This window comes from Amblyomma maculatum, chromosome 11 (genome assembly GCF_055883805.1).
Source record: "Amblyomma maculatum isolate TAMU_Amacu chromosome 11, ASM5588380v1, whole genome shotgun sequence".
Classification (NCBI taxonomy): domain Eukaryota; kingdom Metazoa; phylum Arthropoda; class Arachnida; order Ixodida; family Ixodidae; genus Amblyomma; species Amblyomma maculatum.
In genome coordinates, this window is record NC_139354.1 from 61,525,995 (window position 1) to 61,540,246 (window position 14,252).

At 46.5% G+C, this 14,252-nt stretch overlaps 1 protein-coding gene across 3 annotated transcripts in view; it reads left to right on the forward strand.

Moving 5' to 3' along the window:
- LOC146173932 (gamma-tubulin complex component 2-like) overlaps positions 1-14,252 on the forward strand; it is a 77,426-nt gene that overhangs the window by 17,419 nt on the left and 45,755 nt on the right. For all 3 annotated transcript variants that reach the window (XM_084583881.1, XM_084583883.1, XM_084583882.1), the window contains exons 6-9: positions 2,767-2,841; positions 8,816-8,897; positions 10,484-10,561; positions 11,588-11,796. In XM_084583881.1, coding sequence (XP_084440007.1) covers positions 2,767-2,841; positions 8,816-8,897; positions 10,484-10,561; positions 11,588-11,796 — 444 coding nt within the window. The remainder of the gene's footprint in view (positions 1-2,766; positions 2,842-8,815; positions 8,898-10,483; positions 10,562-11,587; positions 11,797-14,252) is intronic.

Consider the following 14,252-nt stretch of genomic DNA (forward strand, 5'->3'; position numbering starts at 1 on the left):
CCGCACCCCAAGGGTCTGGGCAAATTAGCAGCGTTTTCAGCTTTATTGCCCTGAGCAAGAAGCAGTCAGCGATTAGCAATTTTTTTTTGTGTGTGTGAAATAAAGTGCGCCGTCACATTCTGTGTACGGACTTTGCTCTTCTTGAATGCTCCGAACAGTAAGCTATCATTTGTCACGATCATGAGTGGTGCCTCAAACTGATCTCTGTACATTGAGTTATCGACATATTGAACTATTCCATGATCCCCTTTGAGTCAATACATTTGGTTTTGTCTGTATCCGTTACTGTTTTTCTATACGTATGGCCAGTTATTGCCAAACTGAACTTGGTAATTGTTATGAGTGGTTATGGGTCTGCGTTCTCTTTTGGCGACGCTCGTTAGGCAGGACGGAACGAAAGCCATAATTGGAATTTCTCAGCATTTTAAGGGGGGACGGTGGTCTTAAAACTATTTTTCTAATTTACCAATCAAAATTGATGCAACTAGGTGGGTTTGTGCAATTTGTTGTGCAGATTCCAAAACTGTAATTATTTCTTCTGTGTTCCAATTATTTTTTAGGTAGTTACACAAATTAGTCTAATTCTTACAAGTGCAGTTACAAAATGACCACTGAAGAAAAACTTCAGATGAACACATTGTTGGACACTAGAAAGAATGAGGAACACAGTGTTGCGAGCAGTTTTTTTATTGAGCAATTATTTCTTGTTTTATTGCATAACAAAGTTCAAGGGTCAAAATTAGCACTATAATGGTCACCAAAAAAAAAGCCAGTTTAAAAATTTTGAACAAGAAATTAAAAAATCTACTTGCAACATTGTGTGCTCCACATATTTGGCTTCATGCTGAAAAAGAAATTGTTCCTCTATTTGCAATAGGTGCCGAGATATTAAGACCGCAAAACTGCAAGTGGTCGACTATGCATGTTTTGAGAAAAGAGCAAAAAAGAAACACGGGATTATTTGACGGACATTCACTGGTGCAGTGCGCACATTTACAATTTAAAATGGCTAGAAACCTCTAGGAATGTAGTTTCTTTGCTTTCCAACGTCCAAGTGTCGCCTCTTTCATTTTGATTTGCAGTTGCAGCACATTCAGTTGTCACTTTTACGGCTGCGCGAGTCACATGCAGGCAGTGACCTTTTTTTTTGTTACGTACATCATTTTGCTGCGTTCTCGCATCGAGACCACGGTGATGAACGTTTATTGCGGAAAAGAAATGTAATTTGGAGCTGTTTGCAGCTTTCCAGTGCTCTGCATTGCACGGGAAGCAAGCGTATTCACTAAGGACTATGAACGAGGTCCGATCGGTGCAAACGCGCGCTGAGCTCTACAAAAACGTGTCCCGCAGTTTACGCATTGGAGAATAAGTTTGACGGCGATTTCTTATCTACGTTCATTTTTTTAAATAGGTTTCTTTCCCGATAAAAGGCGTTGTTGGTGTCTGTCAGCTCCGTTATTTGATTGTATAGGGAAAGGACCGTGATGTGTGCTACAATCTGATCTCCATAGATATGGACAACTAGGTGTGTGGCATGTGGGCTGTTTGCCTGTGGCAGCGTCAAAATATGACGCTTGCCAAATGCAAAGGAGTGGCACTTTTTCTTTTAATCTTCTACATATTTTTGGGCATACTGTTCTTCTTGAGCTTAGTTATTATTTTCGTGTTATGCTGAGGGTGACTCTACCCACTTTTGATTATTATTTAAATGCAGTTGTTTTGGATTTTGGGAGTTGTTTGACGTTCGGTCGGAAGAAAAAAATGTGCTCATTGGGACTAGTTTTTGAGTCCAAATTGGTGCACTTTTTCTTCTACCCCTTGATTCTAAATCAGGATGTTGATAGTGTTATGGACTTTATGAAGATTAAAATTGTTAATGAGGAATATGAAAGCTAGAGTGACTGTTTGGTGGACACTTTAACCATACCGCGAGGGGAGAGATAAAGGGAAATGAAGAAGCCATAGTGGAGGGCCGCACATAGTTCTGGCCTCCTGGGGACCTTTGGTATGGACTTTATGAAGATTAAAATTGTTACTGAGGAATGTGAAAGTAGTGACTATTTGGCAGACACCTTAACTACACCGTGAGGGGAGAGATAAAGGGAAATGAAGATAGAAGCCATGGTGGAGGGCGGCACATTGTTCTGGCCTCCCGGGGACCTTTAATATGGATTTTATGAAGATTAGAATTGTTACTGAGGCATATGAAAACTAGAGTGACTGTTTGGCGGACACTTTCACCGTGAGGGGAGAGATAAAGGGAAATAAAGAAGACATGGTGGAGGGCTACACATAGTTCTGGCTTCTTGGGGACCTTTAATGTGCACCGATTTCCCGCAGCAGATGGGTGGGCAACTTTTGTGTATCACCTTTAACGAATGTGGCTGCTGTAAGTGAGATTGAAACTGTGACTTCCGTGTTTGGATGGAGGCGAACGGCAGCCCTGTTCTGTGCTTTTGCTGGCTGCAAGCAGATACGGGGATAAACTCGAAATTTTATGCCGTGGCTTATTCTGATTGTAGTAGATGCTAAGCACGGGAGTCTGCTGCTATGCTTTTTGTGCTTTAACTTTTCTGGCTTTACCTTTCAGGTGTCGTGTACCGAAACTCTATAAGTTTGTTTGCAAGGTTCACTTATATTTTTGCTGCCCATGACATAGTGCTTGCATGGGTCGTCTCGAGTTGCAGGGCTGTCGGTGCTTGCGTGTTTTTGTGATATCATGGGTGTCCTTGACCTGTAACGTGCGTTTCCTCTGCCCTGTTTCAGGTGGAGCCAATTGGGGCCCTGCCGTTTTCTACGCAGGAGTACAAGCTTCTGGAGGACTTGCTTGACGTCATGTTGGTATGTGTTTGTTGTCATCCTTGGCACTGCACGTGGCCCAACTTAGTTTGTCATCGTCATACCTCATAAATGCCATGTCGGGGGCTTTAGCTTTGTGATCAGTTTCTTATAGGGTATGGTAGTATATAGGGGTAGGGTATATAAAGGAGTACAGTCGAACCCGGTTATATCGAACCCGGATATATCGAATTTTGGTTATATTGAACTCGCGGAATATCCCCTTGAAAATCCCATGTAAAAGTATAGGAAAGCCGCGTTGTATATATTGAACTCAATTTCACTGGTCGTTCGATATATCGAACTCCGCACCACGCACTGAAAAGTGGACCTTCCCCAAAGACGATCGCATCACCCTTGGCCGTTTGCCACGCGACGTTTGCAAGCCACACGTGAAAGGAATGAGGGGACAGTTCGGCGACGGCTGCTCTGGGCAGCGCAGCGCCCATTCCCCAAAGGCGCGCGCATCTGCAGTTATCGTTTCCCGCACATGACGTTTGCAAGCCATGTGCGTGGGTGTGCCCATTCTTTTGCTGAGCTATCTCTTTCCTTCAGCACGCGCTACGAATGCGCCAAGCCAGCTCAGCCCGTTTTCAGACAGACGTCGGATGCTTTAGCGTGTGTTGCGAACCCCCTGCGCGCGGCGGCTGACGTGGCTCTTTCTCTCTCTCTCTCTCTTTTTTTTTTTTGCGAGAGTCATTCATTTTTCTCGGTGTGCTGTACACGTGGCGTAGCGTAAGATATGGCGGCTGCGGACGTTAATGGTGATTTCCACTGGTCGATCGGAGCTGGCCGCCCGAGCCGACCTAAAGCGCTGCAGAGCGAATCAGCCTTGGTCGACCAGAGGAACGTGTAGAGGGTGCGGCGGAAGTAAAGCTGAGCCGGCTTCGAAAGTTGTAGCCGCATCCGAGCGCCAAAATGTTTGCGGTTGATAAATAGGCAGGAGTACGGCCTTCAACAACTTGCTTTGTCATTTTTTAACGCTGCAGACGTTTTTTCGATAGACGCACTTCGACATAATCGCGCAAAAAAACAGTGATGCCCAGTGTCCTCTGGCGATGTCGCTGAAACGGTCAAAAACAGCCAAAAGAATCTAGCAGCATCTGGAAGTGACCGCTTCAGCGACTAGGACTTCCGGCGAGATCCGACTTCGGTCGGCGGATCGAGCTGGAGCGTCCCGAGCTGCCCCAAACGACCAGCGGAATATGCGCAACCTATCTTGGTCGACCAGTGGAATTCGAAATCGTCATCCCGGAGCAAGAAAACGTACTCCGTAGTGACCAGTGGAAATCGCCACAAGAAGCGGCAGGGCTTTTTTTTTTTTTTTGGCGGGAGTCGTTTATCCTTGCATGTATGAATCAACGAAAACACACGGTCAGCTGCTGCGATCATGATGCCCGCTCCAAGCGCGGCGTGATAAATCGAACCAGGCTTGTGCAATCAAGCCATCACAGGCACTCTGCCAAGTTTGCTCCCTGTCACCGCAGGAGCTATTAAAAGATAAACGCACCCTGACGTTATCGCTGCGCAGCATCTTTGCACGCTGCCAAGAAATGAGCTGTGGATGAGAGGACCGAAACGGAGTGACGCGCGCCATCGACATGCAAGCGAAAACGCTCGCGATTTCTGATATCTGCCGCGGCGACACAGAAACCTTGTTTTGAGCTGCCGCAGGGGCTCGAGCGGCGAGAGGGACGCAGTTCCAAGTTGTCGCTGAGATCGCTCGCATGTGAATGAGCTGGCCTTAACGCTTTTTTTTTTTTCTTTTTCGAATTCTCGGGTGTAAAAGTAGAGGGTGGGTATATTATGCGAGTGGGTTGATTACGCGACAAATGCGGTATCGTTTTTTCGCATCGTAAGTGCCATCACAAGCCGATTTCTGTATATCGAATTATCGATATACAGAATTATCGAACTATTTCGCGATCCCCTTCGAGTTCGATATATCCGGGTTCGACTGTATATAGGCTATATAGGGGAGTATATAGGGTATGCAGCAGATGGTGATATAGGGTATGTTGGTATATGGCACGATGTTGCAGGATATGACGTATTTTAGGGTGGCGTGGTCTGGCATGATGTATGATGTGGTAGTTTGCAATGGGAGGCAATGTAGTGTAGAACTTTAGCTCAACTTTCAGTGCACGACATGTTTTGATATTCACTGACATTGCCTAGCACAGCAATGTTTGCATTGTGCCTGCATAGAAATGTAGCCTGTCTGCGGCTACTATTTCACTCTTGCCTCTGCAATTGAATGCTGTAGCTAAAGCTCCTAATTTTCTTCAGTGGAAAATTTGAAATTTCGTGGATGCAAAGTCAAGAATACGTGTATTATAAAAGAAATATGGCATTTTACTTTTTTTTAATATGTGCTGCACACTCTGCTGGTATTTGTCTTCTGAACTTGAAGATGGCTGTTGCAATTCAGCATAAAGTAATGTTTTGTGTTCTCTTCACTCCAACAGTGGTCCCTGTTCGACACAAGGTCTTCATAATGACTCAGCAATCTCTTTGTGTCCACAGAGTTGATTAGAGCAGACAGGTGCTGTATTTACTTGTGTAATTAACTTGCCTTTTTTTTTCTTTTTTTTTTGAAGAAACGTTCATGTGTTTATGAGGGAGGGTTCATTATGCAGGAAGAAAACTTGACAGATCCTTTTATATTTTTTGAGAGAGAAAGAGTTGTTATCCTTCTATCCATCAGTCATCAAAGAAAGCGTACAATCAGCTGTGACTTTGACAGTGAACTTTAACATTGTTTGCTTCTTGACAATAAATGTATGGCAGGTGGGTTCATTGTGCATGCGAATGCTGTATTGGAGAGTAAGAGAAAAAAAAACGCTTGGGTCAGTTCTCCATTCTAGCTCAGAAGAGATAAAATGACCCAGTTCATTCTTGTTGCTTAGAAAGAAGTGGTGTGAGGTCCTTGTTAGTATATTTCAGTTGTTGCGCATTTTTTGGATGCATTACCACTCGGCAGCCATGACCGGCTAATCTTGACTAATTTTCAGTGTTGTTTTTATTGGTTTAAAGATATCGGTAACCAATACAGTAAAAGCTCGTTAATTCGAACCGCAAGGGGACGCCATCCCAGTTCGAATTAAACGAAGTTTGAACTAACGAAAGCAATGAAGAAAAACAGGACACCGCGACCAGGAAGCAGCAGGGCATGGCGCCAGTTCAATTTAATGTTTGAAAAAATCCGTAATTGTGGTCTGCATTTTTTCTTTGAAGGCAACAGCAAGCACTTTTTGCTCTAAAGAGCGAATGTTGCGGAAGGCTTCCTCTTCGCTTTCTTGAAAACTGAAGAACAGGCGGGCGGCATTAAGTCCGGCCATGACTTCCGCAGCGGAGGGCCGCACCGGGGCCTCGTCTTCCTCGTCGTCGTCACTGGCAGCGACAGGCTCTATTTTTTTAACTTGGGAAATGATATCCTCGTCTGTGGTCACACCACAGACAACTGCGCTCGCATCCACGTTTACGTAGTCGGCAAAGGAAACGTCTTTCAGAACGTCCGACATGGGAGCGGTGACGCTAGTGACGCAGTCTCCGTGCGCAGGTGGCTCGTCCACGTGCTCGCCTTGCGTGGTGAAGCCACAGTGGCGATAGCAATTGGCTATTGTAGCCCCTGTCACTTGTTCCTAAGCACGCACAAGCATATGCAGTGCACTCAGGAGCATCACTTCGTAATTCTGGCATAGAATAATTCTTTCTAGCATGTGGCGCCGATAAAATGTCTTGAAATTTTTATAATGCCCTGGTCCATGGGCTGCAGCACTGCCGTTGTGTTGGCTGGAAGAAAGGCCAACTCAACGGCATTCGTTTGAACTTCAGTCTTGTGCGCAGAGCAGTTATCGACAAGAAGAAGGATTTTGCGGCCACAGCGCTCGAACTTCTTGTCTACCTTCATGAGCCACTGCTTAAACAACTCTCCAGTCATCCAAGCCTTCCTGTTTGCCGTGTAGTCTGTTGGGAGAGACCTGATGTTCTTGAAGCAGCGAGGATTGCTCGACTTTCCTACCACGAACAGCGGTAGCTTTTCACTTCCGGTCATATTTGCCGCAACCATCACCGTTACCCGCTCTTTGCTTCGTTTACCCCCCGTTACACTTGTCATCTTTGTACGTGACCGTTTTGGCGGGCAGTAACTTGAAAAATAAGCCTGTCTCGTCAGCATTAAAAATGTCCTGCGGAGAGTACTTCCGTAGGTAGCCTTGTAGGACCTCGGAGCGCCAACTTTCACATGTTTCCAAGTTAACAGCCTTCATCTCCCCTGACACCGCACGAAACACAAGGTCGTACCTTTCACAGAAGCGGTGCAGCCACCCATCTGAAGCTGCGAAGTCGAAGTAGCCCAGCCGCAGGGCGAAGTCCGCTGCCTTCGCCAATATGATGGGGCCACTCAGCGGTATGTCCTGAGCATGCATCTCCTTAATCCAGAGGAGAAGCGCTTTTTCGAGGTCGGGGTACTTTGCCAGCCGCATCCTCTTCCTTTCGCTGGCAACTTCTGCCTCTAAGGCGTCTTCAATCGCCCTCTTATTTTTTATGTAAGTGGACAGCGTACTCTTCGGCATTCCATGCTTCTTGGCGATTTCTTGTTTCGACAAGACTCCGGTGTCCACTTCCCGTAAGATGTCGCATTTATCTTTCAGTGTTTTGGCGCACGCCATTCTGAAACTGCACGTCAGCACAGTGAAGCACACCACCGAGGCCTAACTTTTCAAGCGATCCGCACAACAAAGGTCGTAAGCGCGCCGAAAACCAGAAAACTCGAGGCTGCCGAAAGCGGCCGAGACCACCGCGAGTACAGGACAAAGACATTGACGAAGGCTCCTCCTATTCGTTCAATTCTCGAGTGCTAGCGGAGCTGCGATGTACTGGATTCGCTGTATTTTTTGTGCTGGTTGCGCCATCCATCGGTTAACAACTGCAGCTATACGACAAGATTCTTAGGCCTCTGAGATCGGCGGCTCGAAACCGGAAACCGCAGTTCTCAGAGGTAGAGAGAGGGCGTAGCTGTTGCCACAGCTGCCACCCCTTGCCCTTCAGCCTCTGCGCCGGGTGCTGGCACCGGTTTTACCCGCTTTTACCTTCTCTCCTCATTGTGGAGGCAACTCAGCCACTGCAGCCTCGCGACAAGGCCTGCTCTGGCCATGTGCCAGGCGGCACGCCGCCCAGGCACGGCGGCGCGTAGTTCGAATTAACCGTGGCAGAACCAACTCACGTTCGAATTAACGGGCTTTTTTATACATGGACTTCTATGGAGCTAGGCCGGACCAAGTAGTACGGTTCGAATTAACCCGAAATTCGAATTACTGAAGTTCGAATTAACGAGCACTCTTAAACACCAATGTCAGATCCTACGCAGGCTTGTGCAAAACCTGATTATCTGTTGTCAAAAGTGTATATTTGAATGGGCAAAAAGAATATATTGCGAGCACTCACAGCCTTCACCGATCAATTATACTGTCCATGAATTGCAATTCCTGTGGGGCAAACTGACGCATCAAAGCTCCGCTTGCATACCTTCGTTATTTTCTGTTATTGAACCGGGTTGCCAACAAGTGTTTCGTGTGGTGAACCTGTGAGCTGTATTAAGGCGAAAGCCTTCCTAGGCTCATGGAACGAAATACCGTGCGGAAGAGTTGTGCGCGGCATCATTCAGCGGCTCCTATTAGGAAGCGTTGGATCTGTGCACGAGATTCCACGAGATGTGTTCTCCTTGTCTAGTGTTCTTGCCATCTGCAATCCCAGACTTGAACGCGCGCCAAGGAATGCCATGTGAGAGGAACGATGGTGTACTGTTTGATCTCACACTTGCTGTAGAAAGTGCAACCGAAGCAGCGCCTTTCCTTTCCTGTAAACCAATTATAATTATATGTAGCACTGCAGCGAAGGGCAGGCTTTCTCCATTCTCCTCTTAAGAGACTATATAATTTTTTTTCCCATTTTCTCTCTTTGTGCATGTGTGAAGGGTGTGGATGGAGCATACATTTGTTCCCAGCCGCTCTCGGACCCTCATGGGCAGCGGACTTTCAAGGTAGACGAGACGGCAGGTGAGAGTATTTATATTCGGCACTTCTCATTCACGAGGCTTCAGAGCATTGCAGTCTTGTTTTTGCTAGAGAACACGCCATGGCCTAACAAGTGGTACTGTTATGTTCTAGAAGCAAAAAAAAAGCTGGTTTCTACTCCTTTATTTTTTCCCATGGAGTCCTCTCATTAAAAGTTTAGTCTTCTCATCATGCATCTCCAGCATTTCGAATTGCTTTCACGAGAGAGAAACTCGGGTCTTCTCCTCCCCTAAGGGTTGGCATCTCTCTTTGTGACGGCTAACACTTTTTGCTTAAGGCCAAAAGAATGGAAGGATGGTGGCTGTGGGGAAGGAAGTTAGAGCTATGCAAGAACAATGGGTGTCTAATCTTCATGATCCAAGAAGCACTCCTTGCCATTCTTATTATTTCTCCTTTAAAATCCCCTGCCACGATGGCGCAGTGGTTAGGGCGCTCAGCTAGTGTGCCCGAGAATGCAGGATCAAATACCGGCCGCAGCAGCCCGTGTACGGTCAACGCACAGAATTCCCAGATCCCCAGGTGGTCGAAACTACTCCGTAGCTCTGCAACTTCTTTCATAGCCTGAGTTGCTTTGGGACGCTGAACACCATAAACCAAACAAAACCTTTGAAATCTTACAATTATGATTGAAAATCACACCCACGCACACCCACCCACACCCACAGCGCACACCCACGTATTTTCCCATGCAGGCAGGCTTTGAACACTAATCGTCATAAACAGCACTAGACACTTTATTACAGGTTACATCCATAGCCATTAAATGACTTAAGCATGTTTAAAAAAAGTCGAAAATTCGCGCTCGCTTGAGCGGCAGCTGAAGCTTGACAATCGCTGTGAGCATCTCTTCCAGTAGCGCGCACACTGGCGGCAGTACTTTTTGCATGCACGGAACCAATATTAGCGACTGGATGAGCTGCAGGACATCCCCACCCTTGATGATCGTTAAAACTGTAGAGTGCAAATGCCCGTGTTTTTTCACGAGGTTTCCAACCTTAAAACCCTGCGAGAAATCCCAATGAGTCTGCTGTTTCATCTCAAGAGCTAGTGCGCCGCCAATGCGGTTGGCGCCATCTTCCACGGACGCACAGTCGGCGATGATGATATGGCCTCATCCATTGCGCGGCAACAGGCAGCGATTGCGGTGACAATAGTGCTTATTTCCTAACCGCACGCAAGGGCGCTCACGGATTTCTCTAACAACGATGTTGATGAATCCGTTCTCGCCACATATGTTGAATTCTCACGTCATTTTCTTCTTAATATTTTATGTTTCATTACATTCACACTACTTTTTGTGGCAAACATCTACTGGGCAGCGAGCTATCTTATCTGATGTACCGCCAATAATCGATTGTTATATCTGGTTTATTTTTACATTGGGCCAATGAGAAATTGATAAATCGCTAGAATTCGATCGGTATGAGCAATATATCGTTATATCTGTTATCGTTATAAGTGGACTGCAATGTACTCAGAATTTTCGGTGAGTGACTTTGGCTGCATGGTGGCTAATTTGGAACGATCTGTAATTTCTTTTTTCCTCTTTCTCGAAATGTCGTTTGCAGACCCCTCCCTGCGAGAGATGGTGAAGAAAATCCTTCCGCTCTGCAGTCACTACTCGACAGTGATACGTTTCATAGAAGGTGAGCTTCCACCATATTTGGGTTGCTGCATAGTGTCCCAGCATGAGAAGCTTGTGCAGTTCAGTAGGTCTTATGCAGACAACAGTGCAGAGAAAGAAAAAAGACGGAGGAATGTTTATCGTAGTTTATTACTATTATTATTATTCATGCTCAGTATAGCGTCACCAGAGCATGGGCTTTGTACACACATCTCACTTTGCTTACAGTATCTCTTGATGTGATTCGCTGAGTCTTAAAAGTGACTGTAACAAGGTTTTGGGCTTCTTAGGAAGCTAATTCTGTAGGTACAAGCATTTCCAATTCTGTGTAGCCGACAATATAACACCTGGTGTTGTATTGCAGAATTGGCCGACCTGCCACCTATGACATAGGAACGGGCCCAAACAGTCTCTAGACATTTTTCATTAAAAACTATGAGGCTGGGAAACGTTGCTTGGAGGTCCTAGGTTTGTTAATGGTGGCAAAGCTTTTATAATTTCCGCATTAATTACCATGCCGAAACACTGTATAGCCGTTTGGGAAGCAATGCATGTGGCGTGCAAGAATGCCCTCGTCACATTAATTTCATCAGTACAGAAAGCACAGGGCAAAACAAAATGTTCTCTTAATTTGCCATCGAGGTTCATTTGCAGTGACGTAAATTCACAAAGGTGGTATTCGCATCCCTTACAAATACCCAAACATAACCTGTAATAACCCCACTGGGGTTGACAGTATGTTGAAATAAAATAAATAAATAATGAGTGCCCACTCGCTGAGGTTTTTACAAGCAGCTTGCACCCCTTTCTGCATCATTTCCAGCTTTTAGTTAATGCTGCCCTTTATTTATTTTTTTGAGTTTCAGTTTGAAAAACAAGGTTCTTGCCAGATATTTCTGAAGGATTTTTAATCGCGAGTTCCATACTTTGTTTTCAGTACTCTTTTGACGTATACTGCTAGGCATCCCTGCCTTGGCTTTCCTCTTAGTCTGTAGCCCACTTTGCACCAACAAGTGATTGTGCTGTGTGGTGCTTTGCCTCCGCTTAGAGAAGCGGGAGCGCGGCCAGGGCATGGTGAACCAGGCGCTAGCTGCGGCCCTGCACGACCTCCTGGACGACTACTTCACCCTGGCCACCCAGCTGGAGCACAAGCTGGTCAATGAGCGGTCGCTCACCCTGCCCAAGACCTTATTCTACGTGCAGCCTGCTCTCGCCTATATGAGCGTGCTGGCCACCTGCATCAATGCCGTGTGGGCGGTAGGTGTGTCCTCTTCAGGACGCAAGACGCTCTACAGTGGGGCTACGGAGAACACATTATGGCATTTTTCTCGATCCTTTCATGATGCTATAGAGACATTAGGACAGCTGAAGTCCTGGAGGTCAGAGACTGTCATTGTGGTCATGATGGAGGTGACATACCGGAGCCCTCCATTACAGTGTTCCTCATAGCCGTGGTACTGGCTAAATAGTCCAGATGTAGCCAGCCTCTTTTTATTGTTTTGTAAAGCTCCAGTAAGTGTATACACCGTAAAGCCACCCTGTGCATCCTGAGTAGGGGCCCTAATTAAGTGCCTCCTGTCCCAAGAATTTGTATTGCGGGATTAAAGATGCCTTGATTGCTATGCGGCAGTATTGTGCAACAGGTGATGCAGGAGTGCCTCAGTAATGTAATACACACAAAACATGGACACCCGTGATATATGCCTCATAACTTAGCAAAGCAAAGATTTTAAAGCGCTTGCATCGTCATATAGTTGAATGGCCGTCGTGTAAAAGAATTGGTGAATTTCAAGCATCTTCATGTGGCTTTTTTTGGCAGAAGAAAAAAATCCCTACTGCCCAAGCTCTCTCCTTTCTGCACGCTGCACTTTTACGTGGAGATTAGATTCGGCATGTAGTTAAACCTCGTTAGGGGGAAATTGCAGAAAGTGCAATTTTTTGCTGCCACATCCAGGTCTTCACGTATACAGCTTTCACGTGAAGATTAGAAAGGACAATGCAGAATGAAAACCAGTGTAAGAAGTGAAATTGGGCTGTGCGAATATTACATATCTTGAATACGGAATCAAGTGTTTTATTCATTTCCTATTTGGAAACTAATGTTTGGAATTTTTCCAGTACAGTTGAATCCCACTACAACGAAATCGGTGGGACGTATGAAAAATTTCGTTTCAATAAATTACAGCTGACTCGAGCAAAAAAAAAAAATGTTTATTGCCAGAAGTCCGTAAGCTTTGTCTGCTTGCTTTTTGCTGCCAGCAGCAGTGTCACGTGACTCTCACACTCTGTTATGAGAGCCATCGCAACGTCGTCATTTTGAGAGCCCAGGAACTTCCTAATAACATCGAAGGCATTCATCACCTTCGAAGAGGTTGCCAAGGCGGGTGAATCCTGGGCGGAGTCGTCTTCAGCATCGGACAGCGGCTCTTCCGGCTCGCGATCACTTTTAATGATGTTCTCATCACTCAGCTCCTCGTAGACGAGCACATCCGCGTCAGCATTGAAGAAATCATCCAGCCCGGTATCGTTAGGGACATTTCCTGCATCCTGGAGGGATTTCCAGGCCGTACTGATCCCCGGAGTCTACTATGATGAAGCGTCATCTTCGACGGCTGCAGCTGTGCTGGTCGCCTCCTGGTCAACAAACGCAGCATGCTGGAAGCAGTTGTAGATCCAAGGTGGACCACATCACGCTCCACACAGCAGCCATCATCTGAAGAGCCATGAATAGGTCCACCTTTGTCTCCCAGCCAGTTTTGATGTTCAAGAGAATCCCCTGAATCAGCCTCTCCCGATAAGCGCACTTCAAGCTTCAGAAGATGCCTTGATCCAGCGGCTGAATGATCGAAGGGCAATTCGGTGGGAAAAACCTCACTTCGACGCTTGGCAGCTTGACGTCGTCGATGCGGTGGGCAAACGGACCTTTCGGTTCTGCCTGCTCATTTCATGGTCAAGCGTCGTAAGCCAGCCCGCAAATAGGACACTGGTCATCCACAGCCGCCCATTAGCGACATACTTGACGGAAAGGCTTCTGTTCCCCTTGAAGCAGCGCGGTTTGGCACTTTTCCCAATAACTAATGGGGGACGCCTGTCCGATCTCCATCTTCGTGCACAGCAGCACAGTCACCCTTTTCTTGCTGTGCTTGCCACCCTGTCAACGCTGCCTTTTAAAATCTAGCGTCCTCGCTGGCAGCATCTCATAAAAGAGTCCCGTCTCGTCCGCGTTATAAATATCGGACGGCACGTAGCCGCTCATAATATCAGCCATGTTGTCCACCACCCATTCTGATGCGCCGCCAGTGTCTGCGGAACTTTCTTCCTCGCACAAAACTTTTCCTACGACGTTGTGCCTCGCTTTGAAGCGATTGAGCTGCTGGCCTCAAAGTTATCCAGGCTTAGCAAATAGGCGTAATTGAGGGCCTTCTGCTGAACAATGCTGCCGCTAAGTGGAGTGTTCTTGGCTCTCGTTTCGACGAACCAGGTGTAGACAGCCTTGTTGAGCTCCGTGTATGTTGGCTGTGTCACCTTGTGTTGAGCTGAAGTGCCCGACACAAGTACCTCGCCAATGCTTTCTTTACTCTTCAGTGCCATTGACAGCGAACTCGGCGAGATGGCAAAATCTGCGGCAATATATTCGCCTTCTGCTTCCCGCTTTCTGCTTCGGCGATAATAGTATGCGCTTTTTCTTCAAGCGAAAGAAACTTTTGCTTCTT